General features: G+C 41.8%; 2 protein-coding genes across 5 annotated transcripts in view; one reads left to right on the top strand and one right to left on the bottom strand.

Annotated features, from left to right (window-relative positions):
• Set8 (SET domain containing 8) overlaps positions 1-12,998 on the bottom strand; it is a 38,908-nt gene extending 25,910 nt beyond the window's left edge. Inside the window, exon 1 of the mRNA XM_019044492.2 lies at positions 12,553-12,998. Coding sequence (XP_018900037.2) covers positions 12,553-12,931 — 379 coding nt within the window. The 5' untranslated portion in view covers positions 12,932-12,998. The remainder of the gene's footprint in view (positions 1-12,552) is intronic.
• LOC109032280 (uncharacterized) overlaps positions 1-18,878 on the top strand; it is a 67,232-nt gene that overhangs the window by 4,363 nt on the left and 43,991 nt on the right. The window lies entirely within an intron of this gene.

Genomic DNA, 18,878 nt, shown 5'->3' with positions numbered 1-18,878 from the left:
CTAGCAAAAGTTCACGGAACTTTACGCGTAAGTTAATTTCCGTAAACCTATTTCTATGTGGACAAGGCCTTTCATTTATAAGAGATGAACGAAAAAATTATGAAAGAATAAACATGAATGTGGTTTAATAATTTTAACTTCCGCCGCCGCGCCAACCGCACTGTGTTTGGCGCAATGCGTGAAGTATTCCCACAGTCTTGTAGGCGCTATGCTTTTTACGCGCCGCGCCGACCGCTGACCTCTCTGTGTTTGACGCAATGCGTGAAGTATTCATACAGTCTTGTAGGCGCTATGCGTTTCACGCCAACCGCCGCTGACCGCACTGCGTTTGACGCAATGTGTGAAGTATTCGTGGAGTCTTGTAGGCGCTAATATGTGTTTCATGCTGACCGGCGCGGCGCGCCGAGGACTTCTCCTTTTCATCTCAAGTCCGAGTCACCATTGCTCTCTGTGCCGCGCCGCTCCAGGTCAACTTGCATGTTCGGTTTCTCTCTTAACTTGAGGAATGAAAGGTGGTGTCTCTTGTATCACCGGAAGACGAAAAAATTGAAATTACTATACTTTAACTCTCAGGAAATGAGAGATTTTGTCGCCTTTTCTCGTTTGCAATGTTTTTTCTGAATCAGATTTTTTTTTTTTTTTTTTTTTTTTTTTTTTTTTTGGATATACCTACATTTGAAGAAATTGCAAAACTTGCCGCCCCCTAAATTTGCCGCCATGGGCCGCCCCCTAAACCCGGTCCTGTCCAGACCTTATAATTTTACGAGGTTACCGATTTTGCTGTATTCCAGAACCGAGAAGCACAGTTTCATGAGCTAAATTGCTCCTCAGCTGGTATGGAAAACCATTTACTGCGGCTCATATCGATGGTCAAAGGGCGAAACCACGCGTCTTCATCGCGGTAGTTTGAAATTCCCGCCCCTTTATTACTTTTTCCAGAAAAAAACAAGTCAGCTTTTTAGCTTGAAATTTATGAAGAATATTATGCTAACAGAGAAGAAAAATTAAGGAAGTTTTCAAGAAATCACGTTGACTTGGTAGCTTTCAAAATAAAAATAAAGCATGACAGTAAGTCTGCAACGTCGGAAATGGAGATGCGTGGTTTCGCACTTTGGTCATCGATATTTACGACCAATTGTGCTCTCAGAGCGCGCGAAATAACAAAATAACTCTGAACTTTTCAAACCACTTACTTGAGCCCCAAGGGAGGAAAGTATCAACTAACTCGGAGTTATGTAATTATCCGACGAAATGAGAGCAAGCTGCAAATAAGCGGGGTTGTCTTAAGACTATTATATGTATGGGAAGGGTGAGGGGTGGGAGATTCAAGAAACCTAAAAAATCACCTGACGTCATTTGTGATTCGAGTATACCTCCTCGCCATAGAGTTGTGCGCGTGTGGAAATTGGAAAATGCTCTTTATGAAATGGTCCGTCATCATTTAAACTTGATTGGACGTTGAGGAGTTATTGGAGTATTTGTGTACTCTCGCAAGCACACGCTATACCTTCTGAAACTGGAGGGGTGATCGTAAAGTACATCACGCATTGGGGATGAGAGCCTCGCAGTGCGTGTTTTATAAAAATGTAGCCTGCAGAATGTAAGACTCACGAGCTGAGACAAATCGATGCATTTTTCGTCTCCCTTTCATTCAAGTTACTGTTCCAATGTTAATCTATTTTATTTAAAAATGTACTGAATGAAGCCGACAAGTAGCAAGCACCATAGGGATAGGGTCAAAGACCGCGTGCGAACATCATTTTAAGGTCTCTAGCTGACTGTGTCTAGGTATTTATTTATTTTTTAAATCTTTCTCTGAGTTCCATCACGGTTATAAGGAGAGTTAATAAATCCGGAACCTAATCCAGGGTAACAGAACATGTATATCCGAAATGAACCTAATAAAATCCATGAACAGCGTATTGCATTGTTACAAATTTGGGAGCCATGGCTCTCAGAATCAATTCGACCTTCATACCTAGACTAGGTAGAACATATTTAAGAAAGTATCGCAGTGTACTCTTTGTTACTGGTAATCGAATTGAGACGTTTCCTGACTGAAAATTCAGAAAAGGCAAAATCGAGATAAGGTGTACATTCAAATTGAGTGCATTGCTATATTGCCTCCAGTTTTCAAGATAGGCCAGAAAACACCCTCTGCGCAGTATTAGTTATCTACTAGAGGATTTACCTATTTTTGTTTGTATAGAAGTCTTATAGAAGTTAGAAAATGATCTGAAATCCCACCTGAGTTTTCTAGTACTTGATGAGTTTAAGTGTCCATGATAGAAAATAAATATCGCAGACTATAAGTATATACATTGAAATTCACTCCTAGATTCCTTTAGGGACAGAATTCTTCCCTACCGCACTTATAAATGCGGTAGATGCGCTTTAGTAAGGAAGAATGCCGTGTAAACATTCGAATGTTGCCACATTTCTTCTCAGAAAATATCTATTTTTGAGGAAAGTCATGAATATTTTAAATTGAAATTTTCAGAAGATTTCGAACAAATTACGAATAAAATTTCCTGAAAACTCGGAAGAAATTTTTTTACAACATGTCCCGAAAATTCGTGATTTGTGAAAGGAGATTTGGCAACGTCTGAAAGCTCATACGACGTTCTTACTTTGCACGGCAGTGCGGCACTCCACGGTCAGAAAATAAGCAAAAAATAATGCATCCATTCAATGTTTGAGCTACGTCGTCGTGTTATTATTTATTTGTTTTACGCTTACGTTCACATTATTCGGAATTCAAGTACATACTTCGAGTCAGACACGACTCAGTCAAATTTCAGTTCCCACCGAAACGGGTTTTTTTTTGCCTTGAGTTTGCAAAAATTATACAACACGTTCTCCGGCATGCGTAAACAGGTTTACCGTGGCCTGGAAAAACTTACAAAAAAAAAAACTTTCTGTACACAACAGCTTTCGTGAACCTGTTCTCTTGAATCCATCTATATGATTAGCTGTAGGTCCGGATTTTTTCATTAAAAGATAAACAGTTTATTGAGAATGGGGTTTGCTCTTAGATTGTCCGAAATCACAAGCATTTCGGCAGAACTTCAATTTCCAGTCTGAATTTCCTCGTATTTTGTTCGGTTTTTTGAAATTTCGATTATTTCAGTAGAATGTTTGAGCCTCGAACTTTCATTTTACAAATGAATGGAATCCTACGCGTATCGTTGTCTCCCTGACATAGGAACATAACCACATTCCAAGGTTGCAAAATTGACTCGAATTATGCAATTTTTTACACACATTTACTCGTGCAATATTTGTCCACGTTTTGTTTTTATTTTTGCATGAGATCAGAAGAAAAATAAGTGACATTGTCAGTTAAAAATGCGCAATATCCTCCTGGTAAGAATTGAATTTGCGAGGGGATATTGAGCAACATTGAAATCCACTTACGCCCTTTCTTGAGAGGAACGACGATATGAACAACATTTTGCAATTCGGAACTACAAGTTCTGGCTCATAGGGAAAAACAATTATTTGCCATGGGAAGCTAATGGTACATACGTCGTCTCTAGACTTAGCTGAAAATTGTAGTTCCTAATTGCAAAATGTGGTCCGTATGATGTACTGGCCGTCCCGGGCTCGGAACTATTTGGAATCTAAGGAATTATTTGGCCGACCTTGGGTATTTGCACAAAATAAAAGTCTCTGGCATTTAAGGGCTAAAACTTCTAACTGACAACTTTGACGCGAGGTCTGCTCTTCTATTTAAATCTCTAATTTTTTACTGCTGTCAATGAATATAACATATAAAAATAACAATCAAACTCAGATATCCAGGGATGGAATGCCTCCCTATTATTCACACAAAAAACATCACTGATAGGGAGCTTTTTTTGGAGGTAGAATCATCTTGACCCAATTTTATTTTCTCTTATATTGCAGTAAAAACTTAAGCAAACACACTAGTTTGCATAGTGCTTATTCTGTTATGACACTACCAACCATGAATAATTGTACTTGGTCTTTATGATTTTATACTGTACGGTCTTCATATTTTTGCATGATTTTAGTACTTCAATCTCAAGGGATGAATCTGTACAATCTTAGCAGCATCGCAATTCTTTTGGTTCCTGTTTGCAAAACGCAATCCAATTGATTTTGATGGATAATTTTCACCAGGGAACGCTGTCATAAGCACTCACTTCCCTCCGGCGAACCCCGATCCGATTCATCTCGGCGCGAGATGGATTCTCTCGCGGGCGGAAGATCGCGGGGATGCGGCCGGCGTGCGGCGTGCAAAAATGCACAGCGAGTTCGTTGGCTCCGGGACCCGGGGGGGGGGGGGGGGGGAGAGGAGGAGGGGGTGCTGGGGGCCGCGGCGGACGCGAATATCGATTCGGCACGGAGTCGCGACACATCGTCGCGCCGCCGGGCCGGCTTCGGAGGCTGCGGAAGGACTCCCCGTTGTAAAACAGTCTAAGCGCCCGCCACGCCGGGGGGGGGGGGGGTTGTAGCGAGAGGGGGATGGTTTCGAAGGGGGCGAGTGGCGAGACCGTGAACGGACGATTCGCGAGATCGATGTTGGATTGTACGTCGGATCCCAGTTTTACAAGGGCAGTTTTCCTTACGATGGGACGTATAACTACATTTTAAAGCTCCAAAATTTTTCTGCACTTCAACTTTTACGGCGGAATGACGGTGGGCTGATTCCTGAAGTTACTGAAAGTCTTGGAGTCCTGGACAGAGGTGTATGAGATAGAGGACAGAGGTTAAGGTGTATGAGACGCGTTTGCTCGTGTTGGGCACATTTTTTTGTGTAAGTCCTGTCAGCACTAATAAAAGTTCAGTTTCGTAAACCTATCCCTGTCTGGACAAGGCCTTCCATGTATAAAAAACGAACGAAAAAATTATGAAAGAACAAACATTAATGTGGTTAAAAATGTTAACTTCCACCGCCGCGCCGACCGCACTGTGTTGGCGCAATGCGTGAAGTATTCATGCAGTCTTGTAGGCGCTATGCGCTTCAAGCCAACTGCTGTTGACCGCAGTGTTTGACGCAATGCGTGAAGTATTCATACAGTCTTGTAGGCGCTATGCGTTTCATGCCGACCGCCGCGCCGCGCCCCTCCGTTCCAGGTCAAATTGCGTGTTTGGTTTCTCTCTTAACTCTACTAATTAAAGGTGTTGTCTCTTGTAACACCGAAAGACGACAAAATTAGAAATTACTATACTTTTACTCTCGGGAAATGAGAGATTTTGTCGCCTTTTCTCGTTTGTAATTTATTTTCTGAATCCGATTTTTCTCTCTCTTTTTTGATTCCTACATTCAAAAAGATTGCAAAATTTGCCGCCATGGGCCACGGCCCACGTGGCCACCCCTTTAGTTCGGCCCTGTTGCCTACAGAGAAGTGTTTTGCAATTATTTCATCACGTTTGATTGAATATTTTACTCCCAAAAATATTCAATCAAACCCGGGCACGAATCGTACGATGGTTTGAAGTTTACAATACAATTCAAACTATGCACTTATATGGAAAACCTTTTTGAGGTTTTAACTATGTTAAATGGCTTTATCGACGATCTGACATGGTGCAAAATCACCGAGATTGAGTCTGCCCTAATTAACCAAACATAACGTAACGTAATGTAACGTAACGGTAACGTAATGTGTGCGATTTAACGCAAGGAGACAGTGATTTTTCTATGAGAGGGAAGTTTGAATTCATGCACCGGAAAAGTCGATATTTTGGCTTAGCGTTACTTTTCAATAATTTTTGTTGCACAAATCGTGTTCTACAAGAAAAATTTGCTGAGAGAACGTGTGTCATATTACTTGGTGGCCCTTACCGATCCTCTATATTTTTGTACACCATATGAACTCAATTTTGCAATTAACTACAATTTCTGACTCACTTTAGAAACAACGTATGTGCCATCCGTTTCCTTATGCTGATAAGCGCTTTTATGCATGAGCCATATTGTAGTTCCTGATTACATAATTCAATCCAAATAATGTGTCTTAAAATTTTTAGATCGTAGAGTTGCTGCGTGCAGCGGAGATCATTAATTTAGCCTTAACTTGCGTCGCATTTTGTAGTGCCTCTATTTTTTTTTCTTTTTTTTATTATTATTTTTTATTTTGCTCCCAAGTTTGAAAAAGCTCTTAAAATTAATTAAAGTCGTAATAAATGCGGTATCCCACCGCCTACAAAGGAGGCGGCTACTGTTCAATTGAACTCTCAATAACAGAGATAAGGCTAAGTACATATTAGCGTTACCACTCTGCAGCGGCTTTCTTTCAAGGCGGCAATTTTTAGCCTAAAGTCATATCAACACTGTCAATGTAATCAGCTCAAACCCTGCATGAAGAGCTCGATGGAACACAGGTGGAGTTCCACATGGGTTGCGCGCCATTGCATACAATATGGCCTCCATTTTTAGCCATTTTTCAAATTTTGGAGTTAATATCAGGGGAATTAGTGGCATAATTGCATTCCTGATAAAATTTTGCGAAAGACTGAATGTTTAAATAAAAAAAAACTCCGTTCATAGAACAACTCGTAGTTCCACAGTCACTGTGGAATTAAGGGCCGAATTAAGGGGGTGGCCACATGGGCCGCGGCCCATGGTGGCAAATTTAGGGGGGTGGCAAATGTTGTAATTTTTTTTTAAATGTAGGTATCAAGAAAAAAAATCTGATTCAGAAAAAAAAATTACGAACGAGAAAAGGCGAAAAAAGCTCTCATTTCCTGAGAGTTAAAGTATAGTAATTTCTAATTTGTTCGTCTTTCGGTGATATACAAGAGACAGAAGTTGAGAGAGAATCCAAACACGCAATTTGGCCCGGAGCGGCGCGGCGCGGCGCAGAGAGCAATGATGACGAGGACTTGAGATGGAAAGGAGAAGCCCTCGGCGCGCCGGTCAGCATAGAACACATATTAGCGCCTACAAGACTCCATGAATACTTCACGCATTGCATCAAACGTAGTGTGGTCAGCAGCGATCGGCGCGTGAAACGCATAGCGCCGACAAGACTGTAGAGATACTTCACGCATTGCGCCAAACACAGTGCGGTTGGCGCGGTGGCGGAAATTAAAAATATTAAACCACATTCATGTTTATTCTGTCATAATTTTTTCGTTCTTTTCTTATAAATGAAAGGTCTCGTCCACGCAGAGATAGGTTTACGGAACTTAATTTTCGCGCAAAGTTCCGTGAACTTTTGCTAGTGTTGACAGGGCTTTCACCAAAAATGTGCCGCCCAACGCGAGTAAACGCGTCTTATGCACCCCTCCTCCTCCGGCACGTTCACTTGATGGTTTGTATCGGTGTTTCAAAATGAATGAGAAGGGGCGGCAAAATAAAGGCGGCCCATGGGCGGCAAGTAGGTAAATCCGGCCCTGTTCCACAGACGAGATAAAGTAAAAACTGTAAAACCGAGATTACAAACATTGAGGTAAGATTTAAAAGAAAATGTTTAAAAATTGAAAAAATCAACTGTACCTCAATAACTTCAATGTTATGCTACAGCCTCAAAACGCGTCTAGCACAAAATTGTGCGAAATTGTGCAAAATTGTTGTGAAGTTATTGAGGTACGGTCGAGTTTGTATTTTTATTTTTGACCCTTTTCTTTAACGAGATGACGTAGTTGCAATTTGTATTTTCATTCGGCGACCACTAGGCATTTATAATAGAAAACTTTACTTTAGTCACAAATTACTGACAATTGAATCAGTGAGAACGAAAACATACCAACTCGATAATTCGAAAATGCTACATTTTCATCGAAGATAGTCAGGTTGTATAAAGGGCATTGAAGTGAGCACATCTGTTCCATATTGGACCTTTAAAATTCCCTGTGGTGCTTGTCTTTCGGCACCAAAAATCTTTTTCTTGGACTAAATTCTTCATCTACTGTGCAGTTTTGTGTATGTCTTGCGATTATTTTCATTGTTCCGAGTTGATGTGTTTTCGTTCTCACTGATTCAATTATCAGCAAATTTTGGAAAGAGTTTGCTTCGTCAACTTAGAGTGAAATAATGAATGAAGGAGGTAGATTTTGCAATCTTGGCATTAAGATACGTTATTTCGTCACGAGAGCGACGCGCTCCATTCTCAATGATGAGGAAAAAGTCGAGGAAAAATTTCGAAGACATTCGCAGTCAGTTCTCCTGTGAAAAAGCACGAGAACAAAAGATTATATTAAACTGGTCACGGCCGAGATCCTTGTTATGTATGTTCGGCATATATGACCAAACTTAGTTCGTCAGTTCACTTCACCGCACAAGTTCGGTTACACGAACCGAAAGTTCGGTTTGACGATCCGGAAGTTCAGTTTGACGAACCGAAGCAGTCGGGATGATACGGAACGGTGGCGTGGCAAGAATGATCGATTATCGATATTTCCCCATCCGAATCCGTGGTAAAGAATCGATTACTAAGGTGTTCGCTGCATGCGAACACCCTGTTAATCGATTCTTTTCCATAGATTTAAATAACAGCTCAATCCATATATCGCAAAGCACGCCACGCCATTGATATGGAACACCGAACTTTGGCACACACGACCGAAATTTTTTTTTTTCAGTGTTCATTTTAAGATGACCCCTGCGCAGTTCATGCAGTCCCATCATTTTCAGAGTTTTTGTGAGTTGGCGTAGCTGCCGGCATCATTCGAAACATAGGCACGCGGGTAGGGTAGGCCCCTACGCAGTGTTTAAGTGAAGGAATCGAGCGCAAATTGGGTAGTGATTCCCGGGTATGACCTCACCACATCGGGCCGGTCTCAGTTAGTAGTTGGATATGAATAGCAAATTAATTGAGGTCGGTGTTTCCGTTCAGACGAATGCGGGGTCGCGTTGATGCCTGCACACTCACAATTGATGGATGGTTGAATCTGGGAAGATGGATTGCTGGATTGTTGCTTTATTGTGTCGGCTTTGATCGTGTTGTCTGGCATATCCCTAATTCCCCGGTACATTCCAGTTTATAATCTTCGCAATGGCGAATTTGCAGGTGTCTGAAATTTGACGAATTTCGTGTTTAAGTGGAAGTATTCATGCTAAATGGAACTATATGCAAGTGGAAAGATGGGGTATGCTCGTTAGTTGAGGGTCATAAGAATGAATGGGGATTTTAAAGCGCCAGTGACGTCAGCGGTGTCTACCGGGCTCGACGAGCTCGTGGCGCGTCTTCGGGGCGCTTTTACTCATGAGCCCTGTCCACAACGCTTTTGTCACGTGTCCACGGCTCAAGAGTTAGCGCTCAGCTCCTTTTGATTTAATGTCAAATCCCGCTTTTCCATTTTCTCAAAAGGAACTATATCCACTTTTACATTGATTCTTATGGAGCTTGCACGAGCACACCCCATCTTTCCACTTCTACACAGTTCCTTTTAGCATAAGTACGTCCAAGTAGAAACTGTAAGAGCTGATCACAAGGACATAAATTGGACAATTATGGGAGAAGATATGACAAAATTATCCAATCTGCTGAAATAAAAGTGCTTAAATGGGAAACGCCGCACAGTGGATCGAGTCAATCAGAGAGGTCGGACATGACATTTTTGACTTAAACTGCAAATTTTGATGTTTATTTCGTCACATTTTAAATTTTAAAGGGTGATTTTAGAACAAAATTTCACGAGGAAACCAATGGAGCCACTTTTAGAACTTTAAAATTGTGTATAAACCGAGTTATGAGCTTTCTAAGTTTCCAAATTTTGTCCGACCTTTCCTATTGACACGATCCACTGTGCGCCGCCAGACGACGTCATTACGCGGTGCATTTTCTCATTTTTAAATCTATTTATATATAATATTTTCCGTTTAGAACACAAAATTTGAAATACTGCAAAACAAATTTAGCATGCAAATTCTCCATTGGTGAAAATGTTATATTTTCCCCCGTTTGTGCCTAATATACTACGAGAGTCAATAAGAAATGCATTCCTTATGTCTGAACTATTTGTATTAAGAGACCCTGGAAAATTCAATTGTTTTAGGATCGATTTTGAGAAATTTAAAACCTAATCACAAATCCTGGTGGTTAACTAACATCGTCTTCGCAGTTTTTCTTCCGTTTTGCGCACATTCCCCGGGATATTACCCTGCGAAATAGCCTTTATTTTGCAATTAAGAACCACCACTTCTGACTCATTTTTAAAAGCATTTATCTGTATAGGAAAACTGATTACAGTTACGTTGTTTCTAAAATGAGCCAGACATAGTTGCTCCTAATTGCAAAATGTAGTTCAAGTCATAATCGGATAAAGGTTCACCGATCTTATAGTCACGATCGCGGCACACTCATCTCGTTCCGGGGGTGAACGGGAACGCTGCTTTGTTAAGATAAAACGCCTTATGAGCCTTTCGAGGTTGCCCAATTTCCTTAACCAAATCATGAATTTTCGAGCAAATTGCTGCACATCATTTCCCTAAGTTCCCAGAGAATTTCGCTCGTGACCCTAAAATGTCTAGAAGTTTCAAGGAAAAAATATTAATGACTTTCCTCAAAACTAAACATTTTCTGTGAGGAAATTTGGCAACGTTCGAAAGTTCATACGGCGTTCTTCCTTAGCGCAGGAGGACGGCCGATGGCGGGTATCGATTTGCATTCTGTACTTGTTGGCTTTCCCCTGTCTCCTGGTCTCACCGTACCCACCCCCAAGTTCACCCACATACTTTACTTCCCGCGTTTATTTCCGCGGTGTAGAACAACAAGAATCTCATTAAAATATGCGAGGATTGTCGATAGAGCCCGCCCGTATTTGACGCCACAGGCTCCGCAAAACTGAGGGGAAGGGGGGAAGTCACTATTCACTAACACTTTGCGAAGGAAACTTTCATGCTTGAAACGCCATTTTATTAGTCAGACTGTATTACGAGGAAATGAATCAAGGGTTTCGCGATGTTGTTAAGACTGTAGGAAACTGTAAGGGACTGTTAAGACCTCCCTTTTCTTGAAGTAGACGGAGGCGGTTTCTGCATATCGACGGCTAAAGTGTGAAACCACGTTTATGCATGTCGGTGTTCCAAAATGTCCACTCCTACTCTTATTTAAGAAAAACGAGCCAACTGCTCAGATTGAAAGCTATACAGAATGTCTTAGGCCTTGTCTCCACGAGCCGTTTCACGAGATTTGTTCCAGGAAAAAATCCCACTTACGAAGTTGGGAAAAATATTGAGTTAATCAATATTTTTCCCAGCACCAAGTATGGTACTTGTACCCCTAGGACCCACTGAGAGAAGAAGAAGAAGTGAAAACGAATTGTGCGATATTTTATTCATTACTACATTGTTCATGTTTGTTTAGTTAAAATAATGTGTCTAATTGTCAATTGAGTAAAATTATTTTTAATCCCGGTTAAATACTCGACTTTAACTAATTTATCTTCCCGCGCAAACTAGTCGCAGGACTGTATAAGCCCCGTCCCGTGGAGACGGTAACTGGAAAAAATCCCAGAAGTTTCATTCCTGCGATTCGAACTTGGGACAAATCCCATGAAAACGTCCCGTGGAGACAAGGCCTAACAGAGATGAAAAATTAGGGCAATTGAACCGGTTATTTTCCAAATTATGCAAGCGCCAATCTCTAATTTGTTGGTAGAGGGGTCGTTTTTCATATGTTGTCTCTGGTATAATAATTCATGTCTGATTTCTAAATAGCCTTCTAAAAGAACATACATCATTTTTGGAATTCGAAGATTGTCAACAAAGCGAATAAAATGGTTTTTCTTGTTTTTCTCGCAAACGCAATATTGGTGCTTACGTGATTTGGAAAATAATCTGTTCAATTCTTATGAAATTGCATTGACTAGTTTTTCCAGAAAAAAATAAAGATCGGCAGGAAATCTATAGTGTTGCAAATGGAGATACATTGTCTATCACTTCGGCCATCAGTATATGGAAGGAAAGCACGGAGTGCATTTTTTGAGCCTACTTCAAAAACACAAAGCAAAATAGAAGTTCTCGCGGCTCAGGTGAAGTTAGGTGAGATAAGGTAAAGTTTAGGTGAATCTATTCATTCACTTTCACTTCATGGTCCCTGAAATAAACTCGCGATTTTTCCGTGTTTATTGCCTTCATGGCCAGGTAATATTGTCAATTCTCTTATTTAGACTACATTTTGCAATTCGGAACTACGATTTCTGGTTTGTCACTAAAAACACTCATGTGCATAGGAAACCTAATGGTACATGTGTTGTTTCTAAACTGAGACATAGATAGTAGTTCCTAATATTAAAACGTGTATTCCATATTTAGTTCAACGTCTCTTTTCGAGACGTTGCAGCCGTGCCAAAAAGAAGCGCTGCATGAGCTGCCAGACGTTGCCATATTTCCTTCAACAAAAATCAAATTTTCTGAAAAATTATTCGGATATTTTCTGATAATTTTCCTGAAAATTTAGTTCCCACTTTAATTTATAATATATCTAAAAATTTAAAGAGGAAGTACGCATAACTTTCCTCAAAAATACATGTTTCATCTGGGGCTTTCTGGCAACTCTCGAATGTTCTCACGGAGATATTCTTACTACAGCAGTAGTAACGTAGATAAAACTAGTAGGTGTGCATAATACATACTTTTTTCCATCTCATATTGGATGTCACTGTCATCAACCATTTTCTGGGCATTTCTTTCATAGTGCAGCTCCCTCCTTGAGATTTTTTCAGGCTGCAGTGTGATTTCTTCCAAAGCTTTTCTCTTAGACGCACTCTTAGCACGATGGTGATGTTCTGTTGGTTTCACATCCATTTTAACGTGATCACGGTGAACAACTGAACACACTGAGGTTAACAATGCAGTTCCTGCCGCATCGCTTCGAACTGTGGCGCCGCACTGTTTGAAAACACACCTCCACGAAACAGTCTTGTCGGCCATAACTCGTTGTTTCCGGTATTTAAAACTGTCAATAATGATGTACGGCACTCCTCTCAGAGTGACACCTTTTTCAAATTCCATTTTTCCGCCGAAAAATTACGCATCACAAGCCTCACGCACGGCCGACCGATCGTGGCGCACTGATTACTGATTATAGTACAATACAATTATGCAATGTTGATCAGCCGAATCACTGATTCACGATCTCTTATCAAATTTTCACCCAACAGCGATTTCCTGATTTTTGGTGTGATAAGCTTAAACTCCCATGCAATGTTGTCATATTCATCGGCGGATCTAGACACTTTGGCGGATCCAGCAATTTGGCAACACTGGATCTCCTCCATTCAAACCTACAGAAATGTATCGATTCTCAGAGGGATCAGGTGATCCGACAAGAATCGATCATTTAGCCTAGGTTTAAATGAAGGAATCCGGTGTTGCCAAATTGCTAGATCCGCTTCCGTCTAGACACCTCAAACGGGTTGTGGAAGGGGGCTCCGGGACCTCCTCAGAAAATTTTCGAATTCTTGAGGATACCATGAGTTTAATTCAATTTCGTCATTAATAATTATTACCAAATTTATGCGTCTTTCCTTCTTCTTTCCTTCTTTCCTTCCTTCTCTCTTCTTCCTTTTTTTCGAGCGAACGGAGAGGCGTACGTCCCTTACGCTCCTCCTCCCTTGCACGGAGAAAAAAACCTCGTGCGTGGGACCCGAAGTTTAGGTCAAATGGATCTCTGAAGTTTTTGGATTGAGCATCTGAACCCTTTAGGTCTGGCTGTCGAGGTTCGGATCACATATCTGAAACTCCAGTTCTCACATCTGAAGCACTTCAGATGTGAGAACCGAAGTTTTTCGGATGTGAGAACCGAAGTTGTTCGGATGTGAAAACCGAAGTACTTCAGATGTAAGAATTGAAGTTTCAGATGTGTGATCCAAACCTCAGCAGCTGGACCCAAAGTGTTCAGATGCTCAATCCGAAAACTTCAGAGATCCATATGACCTAAACTTCGGGTTCCACGCACGAAGTTTTTTTCTCCGTGTGGATCCGCTTATGGTCATATTCCAATTAAATGTTCCGTTTTTTCGATTCTTGTCGGAGCACCTAGTCCCTCCAAGAGTCGATACATTTCCATAGGTTTAAATGGAGAAAAGATAACGTTGCCAATTTGCTGAATCCGCCACGCCAATGATCTCCTGAGAGTTCAAACCTCCGAACCGCGCGAAATACGTACACTGAACTACTCAGTTTGTATAACCAAGCTTTATATCTACTTCCTTTAGAGGGACCCTCCTATCTTTAGTCTGTTAGACTATGCGAGATGAACTTCGAATCGGATCGCGAGGATGTCCTTACACCGGGCGAGGTAATCCTGGACTTGAACCCGTCGGTGCCTGTCCGGGGTGAGGGAGCAAATATTTGAGGAAGAGGTAAATGGAATGAGTAAACAGAGCGATGGGCCGTCACGTGGAATCGTGGGAGGGGCGCCTCCCCCCCCTCCCGTCCACCCCCAATCCGGGAGGTGGAGGCGGCGGGGGTGCAGCACGCTCACATTTCACGATGAAGTAATTACTTTATTTTAGGAGCTCAGACGATTTTCTCCGGCCTCGAGCGCCGCCTCAGCTCAGTGGCGATTCTTGAAAGTTGGCAACACTGTTTTCCTTCCATTTAAATGCATGTACGTACAGCAACTGGACGAAGACATGAGATCTGGGACCCATAAGAATATGTGCGTAACAGGGTTCACGTCATAATGCACATAGTTCCGTTTGATAGAAATACGCTCAATTGATTCTCGGCGAGGCAGCTAGTATCACCCAAAAATGATTTTTAAATGGGTTCAAATGGAGGGAAAACTATGTTGCCAGTTGCCAGCCTCCTGAGCTTAGAGTACCTGTATAGCGAGAGTATGGACAGATCGCTTCATGGAGGGCTTAGGGCCCAAAAGTGCAGCCACCCTTCTAACCAATCTCTAACGCTCAAAATTTCACTGCCAGTCTGTAGATTCCAATTCTGACGAAGATGGCTAAGAAAGTACACAAATGAGCGTTCTTCCACAAAAATGAGTAAATTTATTCAAAAACTAAGTCAAATACGTGCTTTATAAACGATGGTTCGAACACAATTGTATTAATAAATCGCCCTGGATAATTGAAATTCATAGGTTTGCTGCAATTCTGGGCTCTAACTTTATTCGCGGAGGCATCGGTGAAGGCCTGATGGATTTTCGGAGTTTCACATCTGTCTATACTCTCGCTATACAGGTACTCTACCTGAGCTCAGGTGCAAGCGTCTGTGTCGCTCATGAAAATCTAAAAGCATGAATACTGAACTTAGAAATTCTGATCCAAAAAGTACGAAAAAATCCCCATGAAATCCTACGTGCACTCTCATCTCAGGGCTGGATTTCCGATTTTTGGAGCCAAAGGAGCAATTTTTGATGCGGACCCCCTCGGACTTCCTCTCCTTGGAGGCCGGGGTTTAGTGGTGAATTTAGCCAGTAGAGGGGCGGCCGACTGGACTCGGAAACTCTGAGTAACAGTCTTTGCAGGTCTCAAGAAACTTTAGAAGGGTTTTATGTTTGACATCAAGAACTTAAAGATTCCCATTTCGCCTTCAATTTGTAAGTTAGGCCAAGGAGCATCCTCCTATTATCTATGAACTAATTTGGTTCTACACTGTCCATTTAAGGCGACTTATCGGAAACTCAGAATAAGAGTCTTTAGAAGTCTTAAAAAACTTCATAAGTAACTTTTGATGCGGGCCCCCTTGCACTTCTTCTCGGAGCAGGGGGGCTTCGTGGTGATACCCAGTAGCGGGGTGGCCGAATGAACTCGGAAACTTAGAGTAACGGTCTTTAAAGGTCTTAAGAAACTTTAGGCGGGTTTTATTTGACACCAAGAACTTAACGATTCGCATTTCGACTTTAATTTGTAAGGTTGGCCAGGGAGCATCCTGGGGCCCCTTGCCTTCTTCGGAGAGGTGGGCTTCGTGTGATACCAGTAGCGGGGTGGCCGAATGAACTCGGGAAACTTAGAGTAACGGTCTTTAAAGGTCTTAAGAAACTTTAGGCGGGTTTTATTTGACACCAAGAACTTAACGATTCGCATTTCGACTTTAATTTGTAAGGTTGGCCAGGGAGCATCCTCTGCTATGACCTAATTTTTTTCTACGCCATCTATTTCAAGGGGGCTAATCGAGAACTCAGAATAAGACTCTTTAAAGGTCTTAGGAAACTTTAGGCGGGTTTCATTTGACACCAAGAACTTAACGATTCCCATTTCGCCTTCAATTTTTAAGGTAGGCCAAAGAGCATCCTCCGCGCAGCAATAGTTATCTATTCGAAGGTTTGGGGCCTTTGCTGTCTTGTTTGACACTATTCATTCGACACTAAGAACTTAACGATTCGCATTTCGCCTTCAATTTGTAAGGTAGGCCAGGAGACATCCTCCTGTTATCGATGTCCTTATTTTGTTCCACGCCGTCCATTTCATAGCGGCTAATCGGACACTCAGAGTAAAAGTCTGGCTCGAACACAGAAATGTTGGGATCTCAGCCTTGAGCCTGAAGAGACAGGCTTTCGTTGAATGATTCCAGTGGGATCCTGTGAATGCTGTATTCTTTTGCCGCCGTCTGTTGCTATCTCCACCTCCGGAGTCAGACAGCCTTGAGTCCCCAGCGTTATTTAAAGAGGATCTCTGCCGTGCTCAGAAAAAACGCCGTATAAGCCCTCAGACGCTGCCAAATCTCCTTCGGCCAATCGCGAATTCTCCGGAAAATTCATGGATATTTTCCTATGTAAATTTTGGAGGATTATATTTTTTAATTTAATCTGGAGTGTCCGAAAATTTCAAAGAAAAATATTCACAGCGCTCTGCGAAATAAAATATTTTTAGAGAGGCAATTTGACAACATTTTAATGCTCTTACGGAGTTCTTCCTTAGCACGGCAGATCTGTTGACCCAACCGGGCGGGCGGATGTTCAATAAATTGCGGAAATTATTAGGCATCTTTGAGATTGGGAGTGCCGCTTTATTGCGAGGCCCGGCTCCGGACTTGCGCTGAGGATTTTTGTCGGTGGTCCTGGCACCGGATTTACGGTCGTTTCCGGAAGTAGCGCCGTAAGATGGATTCCCAGCTTTGGCGCAATTCATTCTGGGTAAGATCTATCTCGTGTTTTTTTATTTCATATTCTGAAAGTACCAGATAAGTAGATTACGCGGTGAGTTATTGCGAATGTTAGCGAAGAGCTCAGACAATGCCGCTTTTCAAAAGTTCAAAAACTCGAAGGAATTTCAAACGCTTCGGAATGGCGGGAAAATATTGGTAGTGGTGTACTACGCTGTCGTGCAACGCACAAACGCCGTAAACGCCATTTTACATTTCTTTTGGAAACAACGTATCATAGCAGAAAAACTTGTGTACCTTGGGACAATATTTTTACAGAATTCTTTCGCAAATAATATCAAGAATTTAACTTGAGAATTTGAGGTGCGTAGGTAAAACAGTTTTTATGTTGCAAAGTGTTAGGTTCCAAAAAAGGAGGGAAAATCTTGATGGATTTACGGCGTTCTTGCTTAGCACGGCAGTACGGTAGCAAGTCGCCACGCGATGTTTCAAAATCCTGTGATTTTTTTTGGCTATGTCAATATATCTCCTTGTATCGTTCGCACAAACAGTCCGGCATACTCTTTTCATTATGCTCAAGCGACAAAAACGTGCAAAACTGCAATCCGGAGGGTGTGTTCGCGTGCTACCGTGTGAGTTACGGGATGTTGAACACGAGGGACTTCGGATCGCTCAACAGTGACGCCTCACTGCATCCAAAAATTCTCTAATAACCTGCAAACATTAAGAATGAGTTAGGCACTTTGAATGGCGCAACCATGAAGAAATTCATGTAATTGTTGGGAAAAAACTGAGGGAGCAAGTTCAAACGTCCAAAGAGTCATCGCGCAAGCTGTCTAAGGACTCAGGAGTGGCGTGACCAACGATGTCTAGGGGTCTGGACCTCCTTAACTGGAAATTAATCGGCATCCTAAAAGATCAATTTTCAGGATTTTCAAGAAGTCTTGATTTACGGGGCCCCCTCCTCGCCTCGGAAGAAAATTTGGTCGGAAATTCCCTCTCCCCCACCATGAGGATTTTTGGCTTTGCGCCATTGCAGATTGCACGAATGAATGCACTTATGCGAGCATATCTATGTAAATTAGAAGATTTGAACAAAGAATTTGTGCAATATCTCAGGAGTGGTAAGAGGTTGCTCTATAAGGGCACCCTTGGAATTGTAGTGGATAGCATCATTTGCACACTTGGAGTCAAATCAATCGTAATGCCGTAGCGCAAAATGCCGTAAACCGCTATTTAATGTTTCACAAGAATTTTGATTTCCTTTAGTTCTTATTGTTCGTGAGAAAAGTTTCTCTGGGATTTTTTTTGGGGGAGGGGGGAGAGTAAGGCGATCAATGCTTTATTAAATACACCAAACGTCATTCGGAAACACGCTTTCGAGTCTTGAAGCATAGAACGTTCTTTTGAATTGACAAAATCCCATATGTACAAAATGCACTTACATTAATTTGAATTAAATTTTGCAATAAGGAACTAGAACCTCCAGCTCATTCTATAGTAACAACATATGCAGGCCCGCCACAAGGGGGGGGGGGGATACTGGGTCCTTGGTACCGGGGCCCGTGACGTAGGTGACAAACCACTACGAATTCATGTGTAACCCTTGTCTCGTAGGGAAAAGTGAAAAAATTACCCTAAAAATTCCGCAAAAGGTGAATAAAGTTTCAAAAACACGCTAGGGCACTATAAAATTTTTCTTACTTTTTTAGAGATTTTCAAGATTTTGAGTATATGTAGAATGATATTTTTAGTAACTGTGTTTCATTTTCTTCCGTTGTCGGATGCTAAGAGGCTCCTTTCTGGGCATCCTCGACTTCAATGGCTTAACTCCCTTGCCATAGACGTACGAAAGGGGAGTCCAGGGGGGCCCGGCTCCCCATAGAATTGAAAATTA

The sequence above is a fragment of the Bemisia tabaci genome, chromosome 4 (genome assembly GCF_918797505.1).
Source record: "Bemisia tabaci chromosome 4, PGI_BMITA_v3".
NCBI lineage: Eukaryota > Metazoa > Arthropoda > Insecta > Hemiptera > Aleyrodidae > Bemisia > Bemisia tabaci.
The sequence above is the reverse complement of the archived record's forward strand: the minus strand, read 5'-3'. Positions and strand labels throughout refer to the sequence as shown.